The sequence below is a fragment of the Chlorocebus sabaeus genome, chromosome 10, assembly GCF_047675955.1.
Source record: "Chlorocebus sabaeus isolate Y175 chromosome 10, mChlSab1.0.hap1, whole genome shotgun sequence".
NCBI classification, from domain to species: domain Eukaryota; kingdom Metazoa; phylum Chordata; class Mammalia; order Primates; family Cercopithecidae; genus Chlorocebus; species Chlorocebus sabaeus.
The window spans coordinates 84,292,758-84,319,864 of NC_132913.1; the positions used below are offsets into that span (position 1 = coordinate 84,292,758).

A 27,107-nucleotide genomic window follows, 5' to 3' on the forward strand; every position below is an offset into this window, starting at 1 on the left:
AACTCCATCTTGAATAAGGGCTGGGTAAGATGAGGCTGAGACCTACTGGGCTGCATTCCCAGATGCTTAGGCATTCTAAGTCATAAGATAAGACAGGAGGTCAGCACAAGATACAGGTCATAAAGACCTTGCTGATGAAACAGGCTGCAGTAAAGAAGCCGGTCAAAACCCACCAAAATCAAGATGGCAACAGGAATGACCTCTGATTGTCCTCACTGCTACACTCTCACCAGTGCCATGACAGTTTACAAATGCCATGGCAACATCAGGAAATTACCCTATATGGTGTAAAAAGGGGAGGCATGAATAATCCACCCCTTGTTTAGCATATAATCAAGAAATAACTATAAAAATGGGCCACCAGCAGCCCTTGGAGTTACTCTGTCTATGGAGTAGCCATTCTTTCATTTCTTTACTTTCTTAATAAACTTGCTTTCACTTTACTCTATGGACTCGCCCTGAATTCTTTCTTGCGCAAGATCCAAGAACCCTCTCTTGGGGTCTGGATGGGGAGCCCTTTCCCGTAACAGGAAGAGAGACAAGGAGTCAGAGTCCACAAGAACAGCATGAGGTACTTCGCAGTCATGAATGATTAGGGTGCTAGAGGAGCAGAGAAGAGGGGCATGCCCATCGGTGCACAAGGAGGTGTCACTGACATAAATCTGAAAGGGCGGGTAGGAGTTGCCTTAGACAAGTTGGTAAGAGGAGAAATTTGTGGCAACCCCAGAGAAGGAGGGTACATGTAGAAAGGAAGGGTAAAGAGATACAATGGGAAAAAAAATTATATATATGTATATACATGAAAAATATATATCCAAGTACCAGCTAGCATCATGGCATCATTTACTTATATAAAGGACCATTAAAGTAAGAAGAGTTCTATGACCCATTGGTGGTGTGTGTGCACTTAATGTTTTAAACATGTGTACTTAATGTTTTAAACATGGCTGAAAATTCATCCCAAGATGAAATGTTCAATACATATAATAAAATATTCTAGATCTTATGACTAGGACTTATGTATTCCACTCTGCTAGAAACAGGATTTTCCAAACTATATCCATGTAGGAGTTTTGTTTTGTCTTTTAACTGAAAAAAAAAGAGAGACAATTCGCACATCTAGACAGCAGCTGTGAGTGGAGATGCTTTCTTTGTGGCTTGTTATTTGCTTTGTTGGCAACCTCTATGAGAAAGGACTTCCTTCCGAGAAGGATGGAATCCCCCCGGCTAACTTCCCAGTTTACCATTTCAACATCACTTGATTACCAGATAGACCACTCCTACTTCCTTTTATTTAAGCACTTGAAGCAGAACTCTCTGATTACATACCTCCCACACTTGTCCTTTTTATGGAAATCTGCTCCGCTGCTTTGCAAGAGTTTTATACATTCCACATTACTAGAAAGACAGGGAAAACATCATTAAGATGGAAGAGATCAATTACTGGCCTATCTTCAGCAAGAGCTATTTTCTGCAGAGTGCAGGACAAGATGAAAAGATAGCTCCCGGTCTAAATTTGGCTAATAAAAACCTGAACATATTAGAGTAATGACATATGGTAAGGATCTAAAGTTCCTATGATTCCTTTTTCAAAGCTAATGAATCAATAGATTAAAGAGCTTGGTGGAACATTTTCAATTCCATGACTAAGAAATTTAATGATTATTACATGATTAAACCCTCCGGTGATGGTTTCATCATTTATCCTAAAATTCTTTTTCAAAACCATCAAGAGTTTATGAAACAACCACTTAAACCTATAATAATTTCATGTCACCTTTAAACAATGAGCCAGAGTGGATGGGCGTTACCTTCTATCACAGCAGAATGAATTCACTATGATAACGACTTTCAACCCAGACACTCCTTAATGGAAAATAAAACAACTGTATTTCCCTGTCTTTGTAATTTACGCAAATAAATATGCAGAACCAAGGCTGAAAATGATGTCATGGAGCACAGTGATCTTCCATAGCTTCTTTATCATTTGCAGAAGCAATAAATCGTATTTAGTAGAGAGAAAAGGACCCATCAAAGTGATTTTTCCTATTAAAGGGCATGTAGCTAAATAGTAATTCTAAGAGAATTTCAGACATGAATCTGGAATTGTATGTTGTCACTTTCTGTACAGGTGTGATATTTTTTAAATGTGAGCATAAAAAAGAGACAATTGTCCATCATTGTTCTAAACTTAGGATGCTAGAAGTGGCCTGGAATTTTTACTATAATTTAAATAAGAAAAATCATCTCAATGATAAACCTGAGTAGGGCTCTCCTCATCCTACACCCACCCTTTATAGCCACCTTCTCAGAGAAATAGATCTTTCAATCATAACATATAAGAACTTTTTAAGATAAGTATGTGTTGGTATAGCACCCCAGCTGATATAAAGCACCTGTCTCTTACTGAATGATGCCAAAGGATCAAAGGCAGTGACAGATCCAACTTGTGTGGCTCATGAAGCTCATACAGTGTGGGGGCTGAGGTGGGGGAAGGGGTCTTTTTAAAAAATAATACAAAATTATGACTACAAATCTAGTTATAAGAATTCAGAAGGGACCCACGTAAATAAGGAGCCCTAAAGTGTCACCATTTATCCACCTCTGATAAATAGGTAATGACTTTGGTAATATACAAATGACAAATGGAGAAGCATTGCTGTTCCTTAAGGACCAGGAACCTGATTAAGAACCAACATCTTCCCCAAACAAGGTCATCCAAGAGATGCCATGTTTAGTCAATGTGTGGTCACATATATCAATAACATATTGATCAGAGCTTCAATCTTACCACTGGTATGTGAAAAGAAAGTAGCTGAGGAAAAATTCTCTTTACAACTTAAAAAAAAGGTAAGAATTGCCTGTCTTTTGGGTTTTCTTGACCTATGTTCACATTTAATCATTAAAAGACTAAAAATATATTTGAAATAATGAAAAAATGTCTATAAATGAACATAAATTAATTCAATCCTTGATTCTTTTGATTATCACCCACATACCAGCAACAAAAGAGGAAAAACCTAGGAACAAATTTCAAATTATTTTCTTTTGGTATATGGAGTAACAGATACGTATTCTATAGCCTGAAAATCTATAATTTAAAAAAAGAAAAGAAAGAAAAGAGAAAGAAGAAAACAAAAAAAACTATTTGTTATTTGAGATGGGCTAATAATTTTTCTTTGGTGAAACAAAATGCACGTGATGTGGGGAAATATAACATAGAGATATTTGATCGTCGGTAGAAATAATTCTTATTTTACTAAGGAAATTGCCTTTGATTCACAGACAACTTAAGTCGATAAAGATGAATTAGTAATTAAGTCATAAATTAACTAGAATTGCTAACTACTCACCCTCCTGCAGCAGCAGCATGAAGGCACGTTCTTCCAAATTTATCTGGGGTGTCTATTTCAAAGCCTGCAGACAGCACGTGCTCATTACTAAACAAGGATACTATGCTATACTTTTGTCCTAGTTAAACCACAAGAAACATTGCAGAGACAGAAAAATCAGTTAGTAGAAAAACCAGAATGCAAGCAATTGTAGTCAGAAAGAGGTTGTCATGGAAACGAATGGTAACTGCTCAAGCTTGTCAATTTTATAGGAAGAACCGTGAAGTCAAGAAGGATTTATTTTAAAATTCAGCCCTGGGTGAACCACAGCCCCATTTTTTAATCCCAGGATAGAAATTTATGAAACCAATTTGAGATAAGTAGGGCAATCGACAGGCAGATAGAACTCATGGACAAAACATGGAGGCAAAGGAATAATCTTAGCATGCTGGAATAGACATTTTCTGAAGTATATTTCAACCTTTCAGTTGGTTTAAGAGTTGGGAAACATGCTTGCATGCAGGGATTATTTTCTAAACATGCCAACAGCAGTGAAAGCAGAATCAGCCATAGGTAAAGCATTTAAAGGAAAAAAAATGCCTCTGGGATATCTGATGAATTAATTCCTAAACAATCTTTGCCTTGCAGACCTCTACCACTTTTGAAAGCCCAGGAATTTCTTAATATATGACAGTTGGCAGAGGTAGTGATAAGAAAGATTAGCAAAGCTCCAAACCAGAAACAATCTCTTGGCTCCAAATAGTCTCATATTTAAAAAATCGAAATTAAACCTAGTTGGAGGAAATCAGCCATAGTGATTTTTCAATGCTCAGGGAGTGGGAAAGTAACATGACGTTTTCTACCACCAGATGTAGGGTATTTAACCTTTTTCCTTTGTTGAAAAATATTAAATGCTAATCCATCATTTTAAACCTCAAAGACTTTTCCTTCTTCTGTGACGTAACTTTTCTATAAACTCTGGCCATCCCTGCCTCTTTTCACCCTAGAACACCCAAGCTTTAACTTGAAAAGCAGGCAAGACTCTCATTCTGGGGCAGGAATAATGACATTCAAACAGCTTTAACACCAAGGATTGTTGGGAGCTGTCACATGCAGTTAGCTGAGGAACACAACTCATCCTGACAAGTCAGGTAATGACATGAAGCACAGGCAGCCACTCACTCTGACCAGACACCTGAAGTCATTGACTCATGTACAGGACACATTAAGCCTCATTTCTGCTAATGGATTTACTTACCTGATGATAACAACTTTCGGCAGCAGTCAGAGTGAGCATTTAGGGCAGCTAAATGTAAAGGGAACATGCTATGGATTCCACACCTGAGGAGTAAGAAAACAGAGGAGCTCACGGCAACAGATCTCAAGATAAGTGCGGAAGGACAATTACCTTTCTAGATTCTCTGATGAAAATTAACAACACCTTGTGTAGGGAGTCTTGGCTGAAATAATTCGGTAATTCTTCCATTCAATAAACAATTATGCAACCAGTTTCTATCTTAAAATAATAAATGCCTGAATCAAAACCATAATTAAAAGCCCATTGCCATAAGAATGCATATTTTTTAAAAAAATCTGTTTCACATAAAGCATGACTATTTAAATTTAAAATTAATTTCCCTCTCATTTTCTTTCAGCTTGGCAATTGTATGTCTCATTTTCTCATTCATCTATTCAACACTTTCTAAGCATCATAGACTATGCTAAGGGCTGGAGATAACAATACTGAGTAAAACAAACTCAAGTTTGAAAAGCAACCTGTTTCCTTTCTTTCTTTTCTTTCTACTTTTTTTTTTTTTTTTTTTTTTGAGACAGAGTCTCACTCTGTCACCCAGGTTGGAGTGCAGTGGTGCTGATACAATGATAGAGGCAGGGGGCAGAGAAATTCTAGGCAGAAAAGGGCAGGTTCTGAGCAAAACTCCACCCTCAAGCTGAAAAGCCTGAAACTGTGCCCCAAAGTGAGAACTTATATCCCTGTTTTCCCACTCAAATGTTGCCTTTTCCTAAACCACCCATGGCCCTCCTCCACCGAATCCTGTGTCTATAAAAACCCCAGACTCAGCTAGTAGACAGGACTATGGCTGAATGTCAGAGAGAAGCAGCTTGATTTCAGAGAGACAGCTTGATGGCATAACTTCGGAGGACAATCTGGCCAGAGACAGCTGGACTTCAGGGAATTATCTACCCATCCCGTCCCCCTTTTCAGCTCCCCTTCCCACTGAGAGTCACTTTCATCGGCAATAAAATCCCCTGCATTTACCATCCTTCGATTTGTTCGTGAGACCTCATTTTTCCTGGATGCCAAACGAGAACTCAGGAGCCACAAGTGCAGATATAAAAGGCTGTCACACTGGCCCTTTGCCCTCACTGGGGGAGGGCAGCTGCCTCATGCAAAAAGGCAAAGGACCCACTGAGCTGTTAACACTTAACCCAACCATGGATGGCAGAGTTCAAAGAGCATAACTACAACATGCCCTCGGGGGCTTTGGGAGTTGCAGGCACCCCCGCCTAGATGCCGCTGCAGGGCCTGCACAGAGTTCACTCCTGCCAGTGCCAAAGCAGCCAGCTGGTTCCAGCACTCATTCACTCCAGTTCCCATGCTCATTCGCTCACGGGTTCCTTCCAGCGAGGAGTTGAGAGTGGCAGGCTGAGTAAACAAGGTACCCCTGTCACAAGTACCACAAAGTGGTCAGGGAAATATTCTGCTTCAGTGTAATCACAGCTCACTACAGCTTTGACCTCCCTGGGCTCAGGTGATCCTCTCACATCAGCCTCCTGAGTAGCTCGGACCACCACAGGCACACATCACTATACCCACCTAATTTTTTGGTGTATTTTGTAGAGACGGGGTTTTGCCATGTTGTCCAGGCTGGTCTTGAACTCCTGGGCTCAAGCAATCCACCTACCTTGGCCTCCCAAAGTGCTATGATTACAAGCATGAGCCACCACGCTCAGCTCTTGTTTTATGTCTTGATTTGATAAACAAATATTATTGTTGTATTATGTCCCAAGCACTTTGCTAGGGGTTAATCATGGCTACATTGTTGAGAATAAAGTTTTGGATGAGAATAAAAACTAATGTTTGCCTTTTGCTGATCAAACTTCATCTTCCTAATAAATTTTTATGTTGCACGTTAACCCACATCACAATACCAGTCACAAAAACACAATTGGGGGTAACAAACATTACTTTGCTTATATTTCATAAACCTAGTAGTATTAACGAGAGAATCTAGAAAAGGACTTTATAGACTGAGCCCCACTAAGACACAGTCCCCAGGATGACCTCTTAAGGGACAGGCAGCCTTTTGATGGCAGCACTTTTTTGCCTTCGGGATTAAATCCTCCTCCTCTTCCCTACTACATCTTCTTCAACAAGGACTCAAAGTCATGTGCTGAATTGTGGTTCATAACAAACAGCATCACCAGGTGGCTCCTGTGTACTTACAAGCATCTATAATGTTAGTGACCACTTCTCACAACACCTCATTTTAATCAAATAATACATTTCAGCTTTTTAAAACCTTCTACTTAATACAAACAAGTATGGGACTGTATCTGTTTACACCCTGCAGCATTAAATGCCTAAGTCTCCTCTCTGGCACAAAGTGGCCCATTTTCAGACTCCGTGCTTCATAAAGAAACATGTATGATTTGAATTTGTTAAGCTTTGGGTACATACATTTTATTTACCATCTCAAAAATTATTATGGTGATGTGTGTGTGACTGTGTAAAAGGATATACACATTCACAGACATTTCATGGTATTCAGTGTTTTGCAAAATTCAATTCTGTCAGCAATTAGCCACTGTTTTCTCTTTCCATAATAGCTTCTTCCTATTTAAAGGTGGTTTTGTTCAGTCTTCCCTCTGTTTGTTTTCCTTTCCCTATATGGAGATTCCAGCCCAGTGTGTATAATAGCTGGCATCCATCAAGTGATGCAATTTGCTCGTCTTCCAGGCAGCGTCATGTGGAGAAGAACTGCTTGTAATTGCCTCTCTCATCATTTACCAAAAAAAAATTCTGAAATGCAATTGTATCAGTGATGACCTTGATGTTCTGAAAGGGGAGAGGGAGTTGGGGCATAGGAGAGAAGCTTTTCTACTTATGCTATTATTTATATTGCTCCCTCTTGATTCGAGAGAAACATTCTTTTTTTTTTTTTAATTCATAACATGTTTTAAAACCTCCTTATTAAATGGAAGCTAAAGCTAATGTGATTTTACCTAATCGTTTTATTTGTTTTGGGAATTTAAGGCAAAAATATGTGATTAAATATATCTGGACATTTAGAAAAGGAAAATGGATAGAATATTTTCATTCCTGAAAGAATGTGCCTGGAATCAAGGACTGGATTTCTCAAGATTTCTTTGAGCCTTTCTCATTCTTTAAATGCATACATACATACAAACACACACACACACACAAATATGTTCATACACACCCAAAAATAAAAATATATATACACATAATATATATACAATATAGTTTATAAAGTTCCATATATATCTTTACATAAAACAATACAAGCAAATGAATTTGAGGAAATAGCATCAAACTCTATAAGAAACCACTTGGGACAAACAAAAAGTATAAGTGATAGTATAACAGAAACAATATGATATATTCCATAAACCTCATTATCAATATTTCCAATCAATCTTGCCACTTAAAACCCATCTTTATATAATTCGTCACATTCTACATTCCCTGATTTTTTTTCACTGCTCCTTACAAACCTGAGAAGATGAGAGAGATAGAACTACTCTAATTTAAAAGGTCTAGTAAAAATTATGTTTGATATATATTTTTTACTCCACAGTGAATAAAAAGTTACTACTTCAGTGCAGGATTTGAAAATAGATTCATGTAGACTCAAATACTATTGGCATTTGCACTTGTATATGAAACTATGGTTCAAATAGTAAAACTAAGTTTCAAGCCAAGATTGGAAAGAAAAGAAAAGCAGAATTCAGTGTCCCTGAATCAATTCAGAAATGATTTATGTATTTCAAAATAAAATTACTACTTTATTTTTATAAAATAAGACTGATCATAAAGGAAAGATTATAAAACCTTTAGCAGGAAAATTAGAACTTGACTGTCTTAGCCAATTAAGAAGCATCACTCTTACTTCATCAGGTATACGTCAAGGAAGATCAAGAATGAAGGTGCCAAATCACACCAAAGTTAACAATGCATAAGTTACACGGAAGAGGAGAACAATTCCGGTTAAATTGCCACATTTATTTGACCAGTCATTAAATTAATGGAACACATTTATATTAGCTAGTTCTAATTTAGCTGTTAGTTGGCATCTCCTACCCAGTTATTTCAGAATCAATGAGGTCTGCAGGCCTGTCTTGCAGAGAGCTATTAGAAATGAAGAAAGAGCCTTCACACGATTAGAATTTGGGGTCTTTGAAGCTTTCCCCTTGGCATCAGGGAGACGTGGTTGCCCTCCCTACATCCAGTCTTTTCTAGAGCCTTCTTCTTTAGGCCATGTGGGTAAAGAACATATGATTAAAGTGACAGAGTCAGAAACTTGGGGTTTGAGTCCTCATTTTGCCACTTGCTATCTACTTCATCTTTGGCGAGTGCATAATGGTTCCCTCCTCGGGAAAATAAGATAATTACAGTGACTCTATCATGGAGCAACTGTTAAGGACCCATTGAGATAATGTTCACGTAGTGCTAAAAGGGAGCATCAGTCACATGGAAATCCTTTACCACACATGTTAGTATGATTGTTGCCCTTGCAAGCCATATAAGCTTAACTGGTAATCAGCAGTAGATGAGTTTTGAAGTTGTAATCAGGTTGTACTTCCTTAAAATCAGGTGTATGATTCCTTAAAAGCCAAGAATGAATCATGATCAGTTAACATTTCTGTTATCTTTCTGTGTGTCTAAATTCTTTATATTTACCTCACAAGTGTCCCAGCAAAGTGGGATTGTTTTAGCTTTGCTCACTGAGTGGGTGAGACAAAAACATTTCCTAAATTTAGAATAGGATGATTTTGATTTTTTACCCAAATGATCAGTCCAACTAAACAAACCAATTTCTTATGAATTTTATCTATCCAATTCCAAGTATTTATTATGCACCCTTAAGCGACAGCCATGAGACCTGGTCTTTGTTATTTGCAATGAACAGATGTTTTCAGTGGTTCCTTTTGAATCAAGTTTAAACACTCTAAAGTGGCTCGAGAGGCCCCTTCTCTATCTGGCTGTTGTCTAATCTGAATATTCTAGAATCTCAATAAACTTGTTTCCATTCCTCTAAGTGCCAGGCTCTGTCCTGCCCCTAGGCCTTTGCACATACCAGTCCCTCTACCTGAAACTCTCTTATATTTCTCTCCTGCTTCTCCCATTATTTCTCCGATTAATCAGTGCATCTCTGAAGCACTGGAAATATCTTTGGGATCTCAAGAGTTCTCGGTGAGAATCTTTAACCTGTATTTTCCTTTTCATGATAATCTAAAACAACTGGCATAAAAGCATTTTTTTGGCTCATCGGAGTGGCCCTTTATCACCACATACCTCTGCCTAATGTCAGTGCCCATGTTTGTACTGAGGATCACAGTGGTGTTAGTGTAGTACTGGCATGGGCCAGTGAGAAAAGAATAAAGATGGGCTCAATAGACAAGTGACAGGACTGAACCTAGGGAGGCCCAACAATAATGCAGTACCTGAGCCTTCCATATAAACAAAATTTGGCAGTAGTTTGAATAAGGGGTTCTGTGCTGCATGCCAAGTCCACTGTTCCACCACTTTAAGCCACTGCAAAACCTCCATTCTTGAAGTGTACACTGAACTCTAAAGAGGCTGCACCTCAGCCACCAGGACCATAATCCTACACAAATGGTGATTTCACTTTGGCAAAATGTGAACTATCACATCATCTGTTATGTAGGGGCAGCAAGCCACGTGCTCAGGAGCTGAGGGTCCAGATCCAATGGACCGAAGATGAGTCCCATTTCTACCCCTTACTGGCTCTGTGACCTTGAGCAGGTAACTAAACCTCTCTGTGCCTCATTTACACATTCCCATTTAAGATGGGAATAATCATAGCACTTACTCCATGAGGTTATGGTGAAAGTTAAATGTAACCCCTCAAAGCAGTGCCCAGAGGGAAGCACTCATAATGTTTGCTACTACTAAATTGTACAGTTAACATGAATGGTGTTGGTTTCTGTTTGCATGTATTTTGTAATTTTAAAATATATTAATTTGTTAGTGTCAAAAGCCTAAGGAGTTTATCTAGTTTACGTTTATACATATTTATGTATCATTATAATAAAAACAAGTATATACTGAGGATCTAAAAGACTCTTGCTACTATGAGCTAACTGCTAGTCACCCTTCAGTCTTGGTTAACCTTTACATCTTGCTTCTCTAGTCTTGCGATACTGGGTTCCACATCTTATATATGTTTTCACAGATCCCAGTGGCATCCAGCAACTGCTCTGGCATTACACTTAGCGTGCATGATTGTATTGCTTGTTTAAATCTTGCTCCCAGGAGATTATAAATTCCTCAAGGGTAGGGACCTCTATAATCCCAGAACCTGGCATCGTAGGTACCACTTAGGCCCTCAACCAATATTTAATGAATGAATGAATGTCAGAGCCAGCTATCTATAAACTATAATACCCCTAATTCTGTTGCAGTTGAGGCAGAAAAAGAATGCATAATTGGTAAGCAAATAGGCAAATTAAAATCCTGGAGACAATCCCCAAACTAACAAAATTAAAGAAGATAAACCAAAGGGCTTTGACACTATGTAAAGTTGCATGAGCACTGAGTCAAACCATAGGAAGTGACTCTGACTTAAAGTTCAGAGAAGCAAAAAGAATAACAAAGAACATTCTAGTCAAGGGCTGACATTTACTTTAGATTCAAATAAATTCATAAGAAAGTAATAATGATAAAACTTGTCATATAGAGTTAATTTAAATATGTTTGGCTATATTGCTTATGAATGAAGATGGGTTCTTTCCACAAATGCTATTTGTTTTTTCACTTTTTTATGAAAGGCCTATTTTTCTCCTCTTTAATAATTCTATAAGGAACCCAGAGAACAGTGATTTTCTGAGAGGCTTTTGGCAAATTTAATCTTCTCCAATTACTCTTCCCTTCATTTTGATATTTTGCCCTAGGGTGGTTTCCATTCTCCCCCCCCCCGCCCCCCCCCCCCCCCCCCCCGCACAAACACACAAAGGCACTTACACACACACATACAATCACTGCCCTAAGGAACCATTGTCACTGAAGGTAGCATGCCCAGATTCGTTGTGACAAAGAAAGCAGACATGGCTCTTTGAGGCTGAGACAATGTTTCCCTTATTTGTGTCCCTAGGACATAGCAGAGACAATGGAAGAAAAGGCTACTTGAACAACAATGCTATTTTTAAGGCATTTTTGCTACATGGTCTGTGTTTCCATAAATTGAAAGCAAAATAATTACAAGGAAATGAACTTCAATCATATTGATTTAAATGGTTTTTACAGAAAAATTTAAAGTAACTATTGGGTCCAGCTTATTTTTATTCCTAAAATGGATTTAAGTCTAGAAGAAAATCAGACATTCATAATTGTTTGGCTAAAATTTCCCAAGTAACCCAAAGTTGAAAAAAATACCACTGAAAATATTACAGGTAAAATCAGTTGGTACCACCTAAATTTTTTTTCTGCTTAATTAACACTGAGCATTTATTGCAGTCTCTAGCTTTGGACATCCACAATCTGTTTGGGAACTCCAGAACCTGGTAAGAGCATCCTGAATCTTAGTGTAGAGCTCTTTCCACAAAACTGAGAGGCTTATTTTAACTTACAACATCCCAATTAAAAAGTTCTTTTGGCTCACAGCAGATTCCCCTCTCTTCTGTAAAAAGACATCCCACTGCTAATACTATTTGTCAGCATTCTCCTCTTCTGTCATCCCTCAGCCTCATCTTTAGCCCGAGACCTCATCTTTTCTTCCCTGGACATTTGCAAGAGGCTGCCAAGCGTTTCTAGCCTGGACTGCCTCCAATATGTCTGGACCGCCTCCAGTATGTCTGGACTGCTATCAGAGGGATCTTTCTTAAACACAAATGGGATCATTAGACACAACCTGTTCTACACCCACTTATAATTTTTTAACAGCTTCTGAATGACTCAGAATGGAATCTAATTCCTTAGCAGGACTTGCAAAGTCCTTTGAGATGTGGCTCTTCCAGCCTTTCCATCTCATTTCTTTCCACTCCACCCACCAAACATCCAATGACTCAGTTTTAGAAATGTGCTTTTAACATGTTCACATGTTTATGTCTTTATAACGACTGTTCCCTCTTCTTGGGATATTCTTCCTTGCTCCCATTTCTCTTTCTACCCCATGATTCTGTCCATCTAGCAAACTCCTACATATCCTTCCTTTTGTTACAACATTGTCTCTTCTCGGGGATCCAGAAAATTAGTGTCTCTCTCTCTCACTCTGTTCCCACAGCCTGGGCCAAACATCCATCTTAACAAACTTCACAATACACAGTCATTTGTGTTTGTTCTTATCTCTATTACTAGACTCGGAGGTGTTTGGAACCCAGTTCAACTTAATATTGGACTGATGAAGATAAACCATTATATCCTGCCAATCTACCAGAGTGCTTCACAAAATTCATTTTAAGTCCAGAATACCCGGTGCTCTGTGAATCTGATTTCATGATCCCACTACATTTTCCCCAGACCATTTCAATTTTAGCTCGTTCTCATATAAGACTTTCAACTGTGTTGCACAAAATTGACAAATAAAACAAAATTCCTAGGATACACTGCCCTCATATGGTTTTTCTTCTAAAAATTCAGTTACTGTTACACACAGTCTCTGTGATCAAGGCTAAACTCTTTATTCAGGGATTGAAGGCCCTCTTTAATTTAGTTCTACTACCTATTATTAAATAATAAAATAATAGCTAACATATATTGATAGCTGACTATGTGCCAGGCACTGTTCAAAGAGCTTTTAACATGGGTTATCTTTTTAATAACCTTAGCAGATGTATTTGTAGAACTCATATAGATCTTACCAGATACCAAAGAGCTTTACTAGTAATTAAGTCATTTAATCCTCATAACAAACCTATAGATAAGTCCTAGTATTACTACAAGTTTTCCAATGAGGCAAGGGGCTTAAAGTCACACTGCTCACAAGGGAAGCAGCTTGGATTGGCGTCAAGGGAGCACCCACCAAAGCCTGGGCTCCCAACCACCCTGGGTCCTGCCCCTGGGTGGCGCATAGCATCACCACATTCTCTACTCTGTCAGGCCAAGCTCTTCCCTGGTGTGGAGTCTTTGCCTCTTTTGTTCCCGCTTTCCTCCCTGCTTGGGATGGCTGCCACCCTTAGCTGTACTCAGATAATTCTCAGCCCCTAAAACCTAGCTAAAATTCATCTTCTCCTTGAAGCCTTTTCAGAAAACACTGGCTCTCTTTGAGCTCTCTCCTCCCTGTCTATATTCTGTGACACAGATTGTCTACACCAAACATTTGCCACTTAAGTCTGCTTCATTTAGAACTTTATGATATATGATCGTGCATAGTTCTTTGACTTAAGTGGGTCTTGGGCCCTGAACAAAATTATGAGCTCCTTGGAACTAGATAACTTACATCTTCTGAAATCTCCCATAGCACCCAGCATAGATGCTTTATGTATTTTTGTGGAATTGAAGTTCAAAATGAAGTCAGGTTCCCCCTTCCCTACATAGCAGATTGACTCAATTGTACTCTATAACAGAAAAGCTGAGTAAGCACTCTAAATAAATTTTGAATTGGCTCAGTTATGTTTTACTTTTCCTGTTTAATATTAAGCATTGGGAAGGAGAGAAGAATATTAGAAAGAAAAGTTGGGAATAAAGTTCAAGTTTCCTTAATCAAAACCACTGAAATAGACCTCATTTGGATGAAGCTAAAAAATAAAATTGGTGGCCGGGCGCAGTGGCTCAAGCCTGTAATCCCAGCACTTTGGGAGGCGGAGACGGGCGGATCACGAGGTCAGGAGATCGAGACCATCCTGGCTAACACGGTGAAACCCCGTCTCTACTAAAAATTACAAAAAAAACTAGCCGGGCGAGGTGGTGGGTGCCTGTAGTCCCAGCTACTCGGGAGGCTGAGGCAGGAGAATGGCGTGAACCCAGGAGGCGGAGCTTGCAGTGAGCCGAGATCTGGCCACTGCACTCCAGCCTGGGCGACAGAGCAAGACTCCGTCTCAAAAAAAAATAAATAAAATAAAATAAAATAAAATTGGTTCTTCTTTGCCTCTGTCATTAAAAGGCACTTAATTTATTTAAAATGTAATTTGTATTTAGTATAATGGTACAGATCCACCTTAAGCTGGATAAATAGGAACTATCTACTGCATGGAAGAATCTTTTCAGCAGTATTCCCACTTGAGGCAATTATTCCACCGTATTTTTGCGGTAACCTACTTGGCTGTGTCAGCTCCGCTGGTTATTAAGGTGTTAATCAAAAGCTCATGACCGTATCTTGCAGCCACATGGAGAGGAGTGTTGCCATCCTTATCCACACAGTCAATTTCACCTCCTGAAAAAGATATTTTAATACAGGATAACGCAAGGATTCAGGTTGATTCAGGTGCTACGTTCTCGGTTAGTCTCTTGTATCAACCAAATGTTGAATTTTTTCCTATTCCGGTTGTGCATCTTTGCTTTGAAGTACAAGAATGCTTTTAAAGGGGACAAGTCACCCTCTGAAGCAGTAGTAGTAGTAGTAGATCTGCGTAGACAGAAGTCTACTAGAAATGCTTTTGAGGCTGGGCTTCGTGGCTCACACCTGTAATCCCAGCACTTTGGGAGGCTGAGGTGGGTGGATCATGAGGTCAGGAGTTTCAGACCAGCCTGACCAACATGGTGAAACCCTGTCTCTACCAAAAATACAAAAATTAGCTGGGCGTGGTGGTGCATGCCTGGAATTCCAGCTACTCAGGAGGCTGAGGCAGCAGAATCCCTTGGGCCTGGGAGGCGGAGGTTGCAGTGAGCCAAGATTGCGCCACTGCACTCCAGCCTGGGTGACAAAGTGAGACTCCATCTCAAAAAAAAAAAAAAAGAAAAGAAAAGAAAAAGAAATGCTTTTGAGAAATCTTTCCATATTGTCTTAGTTAAGGATCCAAATCTCACAACTAAACACCTGCTCTGAATGAACAATGTATTCAAATCCCATAAAGTGTAATTCTGAAGACATGTTTAATTTTAATTGTCCCTCCTGAATTAAAGACCTATGTAAACCTCTTGCTAAAACATAAGAACCAAAGGGGATGGAGAGTTCAGGAAATGATTTCGTGTAATTTGATGATCTAGCTTATAATATTTTAATATCATGACTAAAATGAGTAAAAGCATAGACAATAAACTGAAAATGCCTATATTTATAAAAACTATGACAATAATCATCCATACTTCTTTTAATAATATTGTCATTATGTTTTATTTTGCCTTCTCTTCCCCCAGTTTTTATTTCACTAAATTTCTTTTTTTCCTCTCCCTTTTGTGTGTGTGTGTATATGTACAATGGTCTATTCATCATTCATTTATCTGAGGAATCATTTAAGAAGTTAGATATCATAACATTTTACCACTAAGTATGTTTTTCCTAAGAATGAAGACATTTTTGCACATAACCACAATTCCATCATTTTACCCAAGAAATTTAACATTCATAAAATAATTTTATGTAATATTAGTGCATATTCCAATTTCTCAGACTGTCCCCAAAATGTGCTTTATAACAGTTATCTTGTTTTAATCCAGGATCCAATAAAATACCCTGATAGCACTCGGTTGTCACGTCTCTTTGTTTCTGTTAATCCAAGACAATCCTCCTGGCTTTTTTTTTTTTTTCTCTAAGTTTCTCATGTCATTGATATTATTGGAGGCCAAACCACGAGTTGTGTCAGATGCTCTGCATTCTGGAGTTGTCTTTTGGTTTTTTCATTATTAGATTCAGGCTAAACATTTTGGCAATAATGCCCAGAGCAGATGCGTGCTTCCCACTGCATTTTCTTAGCACACACACAGTTACTCCATTACCAGGCGATGCAAAGTTTGACTACTTGCAATGGGTACCAACTTTCAGTTTGGGAAAAGAAAGAGTTCTGAAAATGGATGGCGGTGATGGTTGTACAACAGCGGGAATGCACTGGATACCACTGAACTGTATACTTAAAAATGGTTAAAATGATAAATTTTATGTTATATATATTTTACCACAATTAAAAAAAAGGCTTTTTTTTTTTTTTTTTAATTGGTTAAGGTGGTGTCTGCCAGTACACTTACTGCAAAAATGTCTTTTCCCCTTTGTAATTAACCAGCAATCTGTGGGGTGATACTTTGAGACTGTGCAGATATCTGATTTCCCAACAGACTTTTCCACAATAATTTTTAGCATATGTAGGGAGTACTTTGTTCAAAATTTATCTGAATTTTTTACTGTGTGCTTATATTATCAATATAAATTAGGTTCATTTGATTCTGTTTGCTTTCAAATTTTTTCACTGGGTTTTATTTTATTTTAATAATAAAACATTATTACATATTTTAATAATATGTAAAATACTTACATTTCAAAAGTCAAAATATTTTTGAAAAGGCTTACTCATTCTTATCCCTTCCTCTTCATCCTCATATACATCCTATAGTAATCATTTTCATTAGTTTTAGTTTATGCTTCTGTGCTTCTCTTGGCAAAAAAAAAAAAAAAAAAAAAAGAATTTCCCCCCTACTTAACAGTATATCCTATAACTCACTTCTAAAGATGACTTCTTGGAGATCTTCCTGATTTTTGTACAGTTTTATTGTTTTCCATTGCACAGTCGTACTAGTTTAGTACATTCATTTCCTATGGATAAGCATTTAGGTTGTAAATAACATTTTGCTATTATCTGGAATGCTGCAGTGAATAATCTCATACGTATGTTGCTTCATATTTGTTAGATGTATCTTCAAGGTAAAGTTTCAGAAGGGAGATATCTAGGTCAAAGGGAAAATTAATATGTGGTTTTGTTAGATTTTGCCAGATTTCTCTCTGTAGGCACTGTGCAATTTTGCACTCTAACCAGCACAGTATGAGAGGCACTTTTACTAATAGCCTTGTCAAGCTTTTGAATATCTGCTGTCTAACGGGTGAGAGCTGGAATCTCTCTGCAGCTTTCATTTGCATTTCTCTTATTATAAGGGAAGTTCTCTTATATGAGGAAAGTTGAACACCTTTTCATAATTATAGAAGGACCATTTGATTATATTTTTCTATAAACTATTTTTCATGACTTTTGCTCATTTTTCTAAGTTTGTGTGTATGTCCATAAACATACACACAATACTGATATCTAAACCATATACACACATCTATATATGCTAGGATAAGTAATATAAAACCCTGAGAAATAGAAATATATGAATGGCTTCAATCAATCTAGAAAGAGGTGATACATTTGTTTTAAGCACCTTATTTCTGATTGAGAAAGTATTTTCTTATTGTAGAAAATTTAGAAGATGCAGTAAAATAGAAATATAAAGAAGAAAACAGAAGTCATCTATAAATTCACTGATTATCCAAGATAGTACTAGTATTTTGGAATATTTCCTTCCAGTTGTGTGTATGTGCGCATGTGTGTGTAGAATTTTCCCATGGTTGAGTTCCTGGTATAGAAAGAGTTTTTAAATTCTATGTTCTCCTTTAATGTTACATTACAAATCTTTCCATGTCATTAATTTTTTTCATTAATATAATTGTAAATGACTACCTAATATCAGTGTCTAGAGAATTTACTTAGCAAGTCCCCAATTAATAGGCATTGAGGCCATACCCAAATCTTTGCTATTAAGAAAAACACAAGAATGAACATATTTCCAAATAGTCTTTACATTTCAGATGATTTCCTTTAGTAACTTTTTTTTTTTCCCCTGAGATGAAGTCTTGCTTTGTCTGGCAGGCTGAAGTGCAGTGATGCAGTCTTGGCTCACGGCAACCTCCCCTACCAAGGTTCAAATGATTCTCCTGCCTCAGCCTCCCGAGTAGCTGGGATTACAGGTGCCTGCCACCATGCCCAGCTAAGTTTTGTATTTTTAGTACAGATGTGGTTTTGCCATGTTGGCCAGGCTGGTTTCGAACTCCCGACCGCAAGTGATCTACCTGCCTCAGCCTCCCAAAGTGCTGGAATTATAGGCGTGAGCCACCACGCCCAGCCAGCAACATTTTTAAAAGTAGGACTACTGGACTAAAAGTATGGAGACCCTTGATACATACTGGCAACAAGCTTTTGAGAAAGGCTGTGCCCATTAGCATTCCCATCAGCAGTATACTCGAGCACTGTGCCAAAAAGAAGCCATTGAGAGTCTTCTCAGATCCGGGGAAAGAGCATCACCTTCCAGGCCAGGACACTGTTCCTTGTAATAAGACCGTCCATAAGGTCCTCATCAGATCTATATGGTCCTTCATTCCAATGAATCCTACTATTGGCCATTATAACTAATAACCCCCCAACATTTGTTTTCAGCAAACAATGCTTTTTTCTAGCCAGGTGTACTGGCAAAACACAAGGCTAGAGTATAAGAATATTTACTACAAAGTGAAATGATTACGAAAATGTGTGCGCTTTGTGAAGGGGACAACTGTTTCAAAAACTCCAATTAGTACACACAGGATTTTGGATGCGTCCCTCTACTCTCAAGACTTCCGTGTGTAGAATTTTGTTTGAAAACCAATTTGCTGCGGATAAGTTTACCCATTTAGGGGTTTGTAACTTAATAGCTGTTTACAAAAAGGGAATCCCTTTTTAACTGACTGGGACAGAGAACTATAAATGGGAACTTGAATAGAAATACTGATTTTTCTTCAAATCTTTGTTTCTGTGTTACAGTGGGGTTTTTTGTTGTTGTTATTTTGGGTTTTTTTGTTTTTTGTTTTTTTTTTTTTTGAGCCAGACTCTCGCTCTTGCTGCCCAGGCTGGAGTTCAGTGGCACGATCTTGGCTCACTGCAACCTCTGCCTCCCCAGTTCAAGTGATTCTCCTGCCTCATCCTCCTGAGTAGCTGGGATTACAAGCGCATGCCATCACGTTCAGCTAATTTTTGTATTTTTAGTGGAGATGGGGTTTCGCTATGTTAGTCAGGCTGCTCTTGAATGCTGACCTCAAGCAATCTGCCTGCCTCAGTCTCCCAAAGTGCTAGGATTACAAGTGTGAGCCATCGCATCTGGCCTTATTTTTAAAATGAATTGTCCAAATAATAAAGTATGATCACTTTTGTAAAGTAATAATTAAATATCTTTACATATATTCTTAAATACACAGAAAAATCCAGAAGTATCACCAAACTGCCAATAAAAATTCTTGGGATAGGGCTGAGGAGACACATTGGTGGGGACCACAGGGAATCTCTTTCATGACTTAATTTTAGTTTACAGTGAGCATGAACTACTCTTATAATCAGGAAAAATAATAAAAGAAAGCTAGTTATTGTGATCATCTAGGGACTCAACAGACAGTTAACTATGGCCTGAATTTAGAAGTGTCCAGTTGAGATCAATTCATTTTATGACTTGATGGTAGATTTGGAGACAGGCAGCCACCTCGTTCCCATAGATACCTCAGAGCAATTCAGTGTGCACGTATCCGTATCAGAGCTGCCCATGGTGGTCTGCCTAAAAGCCCCAACTGTGGAACTGATCCAGGGAGATATGGGACAGATCCCCAGACTGCAGAGATCTGGACAAACACTCCATCAATCCACATCCTTCCCAGCCAAGAGTCACCAAACCATTCTTAAAAAGTGTTAGAGCCTCCAGGTTTACCAGTCTCAAATATGCCAAAAATTGGGTGGAGAAAGGGAAGAGTGAAAACTATCAGGAAGGGTGGAATAGAGGGTCTGAGCTGATAAAAGTTTTTTCTTGTAGTCATTGCTTTCATTTTACAAGTCAATTTAAAACTGTAAAAATATAGATAACTGGCCAGGCACAGTGGCTCACACCTGTAAACCCAGCACTCAGGTGGGCAGACCACCTGAGGCTAAGAGTTCAAGAACAGCCTGGACAATATGGCGAAACCCCATCTCTACTAAAAATACAAAAATTAGCCAGGTGTGGTGGCAAGCGATTGTAGTCCCAGCTACTTGAAAGGTTGAGGCAGGAGAATTTCTTCAACCCGGGAGGCAGAGATACCAGTGAGCTGAGATCGTGCCACTGCACTCCAGCCTGAGCTACACGCAAGATTTCATCTCAAAGAAAGAAAGATAATTATTGTCCATATATGCTTTTGTTATCATTTAAAATATATTTCAGGAAGCCAGGCGTGGTGGCTTACGCCTGTAATCCCAGCATTTTGGGAGGCTGAGGCAGGCAGATCATGAGGTCAGGAGATCGAGACCATCCTGGCCAACATGGTGAAACCCCGTTTCTACTAAAAAACACAAAAAATTAGCCGGGCGTGGTGGCGGGCACCTGTAGTCCCAGCTACTCGGGAGGCTGAGGCAGGAGACTGGAGTGAACCTGGGAGGCAGAGTTTGCAGTGAGCTGAGATGCACTCCAGCCTGGGCAACAGAGCGAGACTCCGTCTAAAAAAAAAAATATATATATATATACACACACACACACACACACACACATATATATAAGGAGAACATCATAACTTAGTGGAAAAATAAAAGAGAGACTCTCTATTTGTTATCTGAAAACATGTTTTCTATTTAAACAGCACCTCTACATAAGTGCATTTCTATCTTACAATCACTCTACAAACCTTTTCATTTTCATTTGAAAATTTTTAAAACTTGCTTGAAATGCAAATGAAATATCTTTACTGTTTGTCATTTGAAGGTTGCAAGTTAAATATTGGTGATTGATCATTGACAACCAGTGAGGAAAATAAACATTTGCCAGTTTAGAAGTATGCAGAGAACGTCAGAAAGGATAATTAATTAGCATCCTCTAAGTATTCATCTGAAATTAGTTTTTCACTGCACAAACAAGAATGGTCAGCTTATTAAGTTGCCTTGGAAGTATTGTGAGCCAAAGGGTCAAAAATCTCACACTGACTCATCCTAACCTAGAACATGACTCTTCCTTTTCAAACTCTATTTATTTTTAAAGCTTCTGTGAAGAAAACATCATTTTTGAACTTGTGTAACCTGCTGGACCACATCTGAGGGGGGTGCCTAGGGCCAATGGTGAGGTCAAACGCCTCCGGACACCACATGGTATCTTCACTCAGTTCCTTTCCCTCTCTCGCTGTGACAACACAGCTTCAGACAACAATGTGATTGGATAGCAGAGTTAGTCTTTGCTTACTAACTAAAATAGAGTGGGGTTTTTCTTGTTTTTTTCATTATTATCTTACCAAAGCTGGATGACTCTGGAAAAACAAAGTTATGAAAACTAGTAATCCTGACTGGAGAGCAGTTAGCGAAGCAGAGAAAGCTATTCAAAGTCCAAACACCAGTGCAATTTAACAAAACAAATAAATACAAAAAACATTCCTCAATAGCACGTTTAGTCGCTTGGGGAGCCAAATGCTGTGCCCATGTGGTCCTGGAGGACAGAGCGGCTCCTGTTGGGTGATGTCCCACTCTGGGGGGACTGACACCAGGCCCTAGGGGCATGAGCTTCTGGAGAGGGAGGGTCCCGGCAACAGCCCAGGATTCTTCCCAGAAGGAAGCTAACAAACAGGAGGTAAAAAAAGAACTTCCTTTTCTTCTCCCCAAGGGCATTTAAAAAAATGTCAAATGGAAGAATTCACAGTTCTCACATGTGTTATGAATGCAAAAAAACTGTCAGTCGAGAGAAGAGAATACCAAAGCATCCTTTTACAGGGAAAACTCTATTTCAAATATAAGTGACTCTCAGAGTAAGCAGAATTCAATTTTAAAAGGAATTTTTTTAAAACACCATTGGTTTCTGGAGGTCATGTTTATAAGAGTGGTGGTTGAGAGTTCAGTCTCTGATGTCAGACTGCCTGTGTTCAGATCCCTATTCCACAACATACTGGCCATTTATCCAGACACAAGTGACAACCTCTCTGCCTCAGTTTCCTCATCTTTGAAATCGAGATAATAATAGTACCTCTTTCTCATAGGGTGGTTGAAAGGCTTTATAAGAGGTGTTTAGCCAAATGCCTGGCACACTGTGAACACTTGGCTTTATCATTATCACTTAGCTTTATCATTACATATAATAGGCTATATATTATAGCCACTATATCCTTACCAATTCAGGCCACTGGACACCACCCAATCCATAAGCAAGATGCCAGGACAACCAAGAATTAGGGAGGTTCTGAAACAAAGATCCCCTGAACACAGAGGATAAGAGACAGGGTCTCTTTTAGGTCTCCCCCAACTCAAAAGTCTAGCAATGGCAGAGTGTGGTGGCTCACATCTGTTATCCCAGCATTTTGGGAGGCCAAGGTGGGCAGATCACTTGAGGTCAGGAGTTCGAGACCAGCCTGGCCAACATGGTGAAACCCCATCTCTACTAAAAGTACAACAATTAGCTGGGCATGGTGGCACACCTGTAGTCCCAGCTACTCAGGAGGCTGAGGCATAAGAATCGCTTGAACCCGAGAGGCAGATGTTGCAGTGAGCCAAGATCACCCCATTTCACTCCAGCCTGAGCAACAGAGTGAGACAGTGTGTTTAAAAAAAAAAAAAAAAAAGTCTAGCAAGGCAGGACATGGAAGTCTTCCAGCCCACATGGCTCTTGGAGAGGTCAAAGCTGCCAGCAGTCCCCTGGGACTGTTGTAAGCATGCCAGCAGGACAGAGGGGAGATGCGTCATGGAGATGACCAGCACAGCCTGACACACAGCGATGAACCTGCGGGGAAGGCAGTGCTTAGAAGGAGATAAGTTGTTTTCCCTCCAACCTTGTCTCTGGAGCTTGAAGTTGCTCTAAAAGGGAACCAACTTGTTTAAGTTTTGTTTGTTTCTAAAAGTTTTGTTTGTTTCTAAAAGTTTTGTTTGTTTTTAAAGGGGGGTGGACATTATTTCTGAAAAACAGTTGAGAAATACAGTGGCATAAGAGACGTGCTCAAAAGAGACTAGGGTCACTCCCCCCAGCCCCCTTTATCTACATTCAGCAAAATAAAACATGGTGGCCTTTTCAATAAAATGAATGTCAAAGGCATAGCACATATTTCAATTAGGAATAGTGGGTATTGCACAGTCAATTTCTGTTTTACCTTCCTCGGCTCACTGGAAATTTGTTAGGATTTCTTTTCCCCTGTAGCTTCACTGGAATGCTTACAAATTTCCCTTGCTTTGCTGCAGATATTTTGCTTCCTAAGCATAATTCCACTGGCTGGTCTTCCATCCAAATGTCAAATGACTTCTTTGTTTTAAGTATTGTGTGCCTAAGACATAACTCAGTGCCACTAGTAATTCAAGTGTATGTGATCCGAAAGTCTTATAGACGAGAAAAATACAGGTCCAAGGAAATTGACTAATATCAGAATTTTGAGAAGTAGAAGTTTGGGTCAACTAAAAATAGGAACTGCTGGATTGACCTGGAATGTCAGCTTAAAATCTGAACTAAACCTGGTTTTTGTTTTTTTTAAATCGTCTCTAAGATTTGCTAACAGAAGTTGTGTTGTCAAAGTCAACCCACTCACAGATGCTGCTGGCCATGACCCCCTGTTATTAACATGAACCAGGATGCAAACTGATACTCCCTAGTACTTTGACTTCAGTGACAACCTGATGGTTCAAGTATACCTTTCGTTGTGAGCCCGGAAAATTACTATATTACTATATTATGTGACTTTCCCAGGTCTCTGTCAAACCTGTGATTTTTTTTTTTTTTTTTTTTTAAGACATAGTCTCACGCTGTCATCCAGGCTAGAGTGCAATGGCACAATCTCGGCTCACTGCAACCTCCTCCTCCTGAGTTCAAGCGATTCTCCTGCCTCAGCTTCCTGAGTAGCTGGGATTATAGGCGCCTGCCACCACTCCTGACTAATTTTTGTATTTTTAGTAAAGACAGGGTTTTACCATGTTGGTCAGGCTGGTCTTGAACTCCTGACCTCAGGTGATCTGCCCACCTCGGTCTCCCAAAGTGCATGGGATTACAGGCATGAGCCACCACGCCCCGCCTAAGCCTGTGATTTTATGATCCCTTATATCACATCGTTACCTGCTTTTCCTCTGAGTTATCTCATTTTTCCTACTTTTGCCCAACTAGCTTAATAAGTTTTAACTTAGGAAACTATAGTGAACTCTAAAATTTAAAAATAATTCAGATTTGTTGCTAGAAAATGAATGCTACTTACCTTTATTAGTTTCAGAGTGAGAAGCACAGGATCTTGAGTCTATATAAATATATCATTTCCAATTTTCAAGCTCATGCTCTGTGCCTGACTCCAAATTGACTGTGACACTGTGGCTTTATGTTTTTACTATTAAGGTGGATGTTGATGACATGTCTGATGAACAGTTTTTAGCAAAGTACATCAAAGAATTGTGTAATTGCATGCTTACTAAAACTCCAAAACAGGGCATTGACTTTCATATGCAGGTAACTGATAGCCAAATTCACAACAAGAAGCTACTGAAATAATGACACTACTGAAGCATCTCTCTTACCATTCTGAATGAGGGTCTGTGACCGTGTGAACCTTCCATGGACAGCTGTCATGTGCAGGGGACTTTTACCATCTTTACTCTAAAAAAAAAAGAGAGAGAGAGAAAAACAATGGAGGTGCTCATGAGCCAGTGACACCAATCTGAAACACCCCTATGGACACTGCTAATAATGCCCTGAAAACATTTATTTATTTATTTATTTATTAAGTATGATCAACATGAGGCTGCAGTGAGCTAGGATTTTACCACTGCACTCTAGCCTGGGTGATAGAATGACATTCTTCTAAAAAAGATAAAATAAAATAAAAGTATGATCAACAATTAAAAGAGGCAAAGATAATTTTGAAAGGAAAAGACAAAATGCAGATGACCTGTCAAGTTATTGCATAACATCACATTTTTTAAAAGCTTAGAAAAACAGTCATCCGAAACCTTTATTCCTCTCCTGTGATCTACTGGAGAGGAATAAAGTTCCTGGAGAAGGAAGTTTCCTTCAAGATGCTTTTTTCAACCTTTGTCTATAGTACACAAAAAAGACAAATGTGTTAACTTGCATGGTCCGCTTTAAGCTGAAGCTGACCAAATGGCTCTGAATCACTGCAACTCTTAAAACTGACCTGAGGCGGGGCACGGTGGCTCACACCTGTAACCCCAGCACTTTGGGAGGCTGAGGCAGGCGGATCATTTTATATAGGAGTTCAAGAACAGCCTGGCCAACATGGTGAAATGCCATCTCTACCAAAAATACAAAAATTAGCCAGGCATGGCAGCGCACGCCTGTAATCCCAGCTACTGGGGAGGCTGAGGTGGGAGAATTGCTTGAACCCAGGAGGCAGAGGTTGCAGTGAGCCAAGATCGTGCCACTGCACTCCAGCCTGGGTGACAGAGTGAGACTCTGTCTCAAAAAAAAAAAAAAAAAAAAGAAAAGAAAAGAAAAACAACCTGATCTGGAACCCTCCACTATTCCCTGCATTATAATTCCATTTTTTAAAAAAATCACTTTTAAAATAAAATAAAAGAAAAAAGAAAAAAGTTTAAAAAAGAAAAAAGAAAAAGAAAGTAAATAAAGAAAAAAACAGAAAAACAAAAACAAAACCATAATTTTTCATTGTTCCAAAAGAGAATCTCTTACTTCACTCAACTCATTAGAAGTTACAGGACTAAGGCATGCAACTTTTTAGGAAATTGCCTTTTGAATGATCAGCTGGGAACGTGTGCTGAATTCATGTATTTCTTACTATTCATGATAGAAATTATGAAAGTTCCTGACACAGATTAAGCCAAAACACAGAAAATGTACATCTATATACCAATCATCATTATACTAAATACCAAGGTACCACATATGTAACTAAGAAATAGTAATTTACAGAATTTATTTTGAAAATAGGCCCAAAAGAAAATATTACTGTTATTTTAGAATAAAAGTATCTCCAATAGAGAGAATGTATTTTCATCCAAGTATTGTTATCCAAAAAATCTATGTAACACTTATTTTTCTAAGTCTCAGAGGAAACATTTCTCTAAGTTTGAGGTTAAAATACGAGGTTTTAAAAATGCATGTTCATTTTGTGATGAAATCCAAATATCTGTACTTTAAAATGACTGTTTTAAAAACGCCATCTTGGAAAACAAATAATAATTTAGGTAAGTATTTCTTAGAGTGGACTGAGGACTGCCTACGTCTGAATCACCCAGGATTCTTGCTAGAAATATGAATTCTGGGCCAGGCGCGGTGGCTCACACCTGTAATCCCAGCACTTTGGAGGGCCGAGGCGGGAGGATCATGAGGTCAGGAGATAGAGACCATCCTGGCTAACATGGTGAAACCCCGTCTCTACTAAAAATACAAAAAATTAGCCAGGTGTGGTGGCGGGCACCTGTAGCCCCAGCTACTAGGGAGGCTGAGGCAGGAGAATGGTGTGAACCCGGGAGGCGGAGCTTGCAATGAGCCGAGATTGCGCCACTGCACTCCAGCCTGGGTGACAGAGCGAGACTCCATCTCAAAAAAAAAAAAGAAAGAAAAAGAAATATGAATTCTGTACCTCTGTACCTTAACCCTGAACTACAGAATTGGGGTAAGAGGGTCCCATTTTTAACCCCTGCTTTGCACTGTGGGCTAAAATAGGTTATAAAACCAAGGTT

General features: G+C 38.9%; 1 protein-coding gene across 6 annotated transcripts in view; it reads right to left on the reverse strand.

Moving 5' to 3' along the window:
* ANKRD44 (ankyrin repeat domain 44) overlaps window positions 1-27,107 on the reverse strand; it is a 316,236-nt gene that overhangs the window by 85,950 nt on the left and 203,179 nt on the right. For 3 of the 6 annotated variants that reach the window (XM_007965735.3, XM_007965733.3, XM_073019892.1), the window contains exons 9-13: window positions 24,963-25,041; window positions 14,812-14,926; window positions 4,591-4,673; window positions 3,354-3,471; window positions 1,330-1,398 (exon numbers count right to left, since the gene is read on the reverse strand). In XM_007965735.3, coding sequence (XP_007963926.1) covers window positions 1,330-1,398; window positions 3,354-3,471; window positions 4,591-4,673; window positions 14,812-14,926; window positions 24,963-25,041 — 464 coding nt within the window. The remainder of the gene's footprint in view (window positions 1-1,329; window positions 1,399-3,353; window positions 3,472-4,590; window positions 4,674-14,811; window positions 14,927-24,962; window positions 25,042-27,107) is intronic. The other 3 variants (XM_007965737.3, XM_007965736.3, XM_038001815.2) reach the window with 1 other exon arrangement.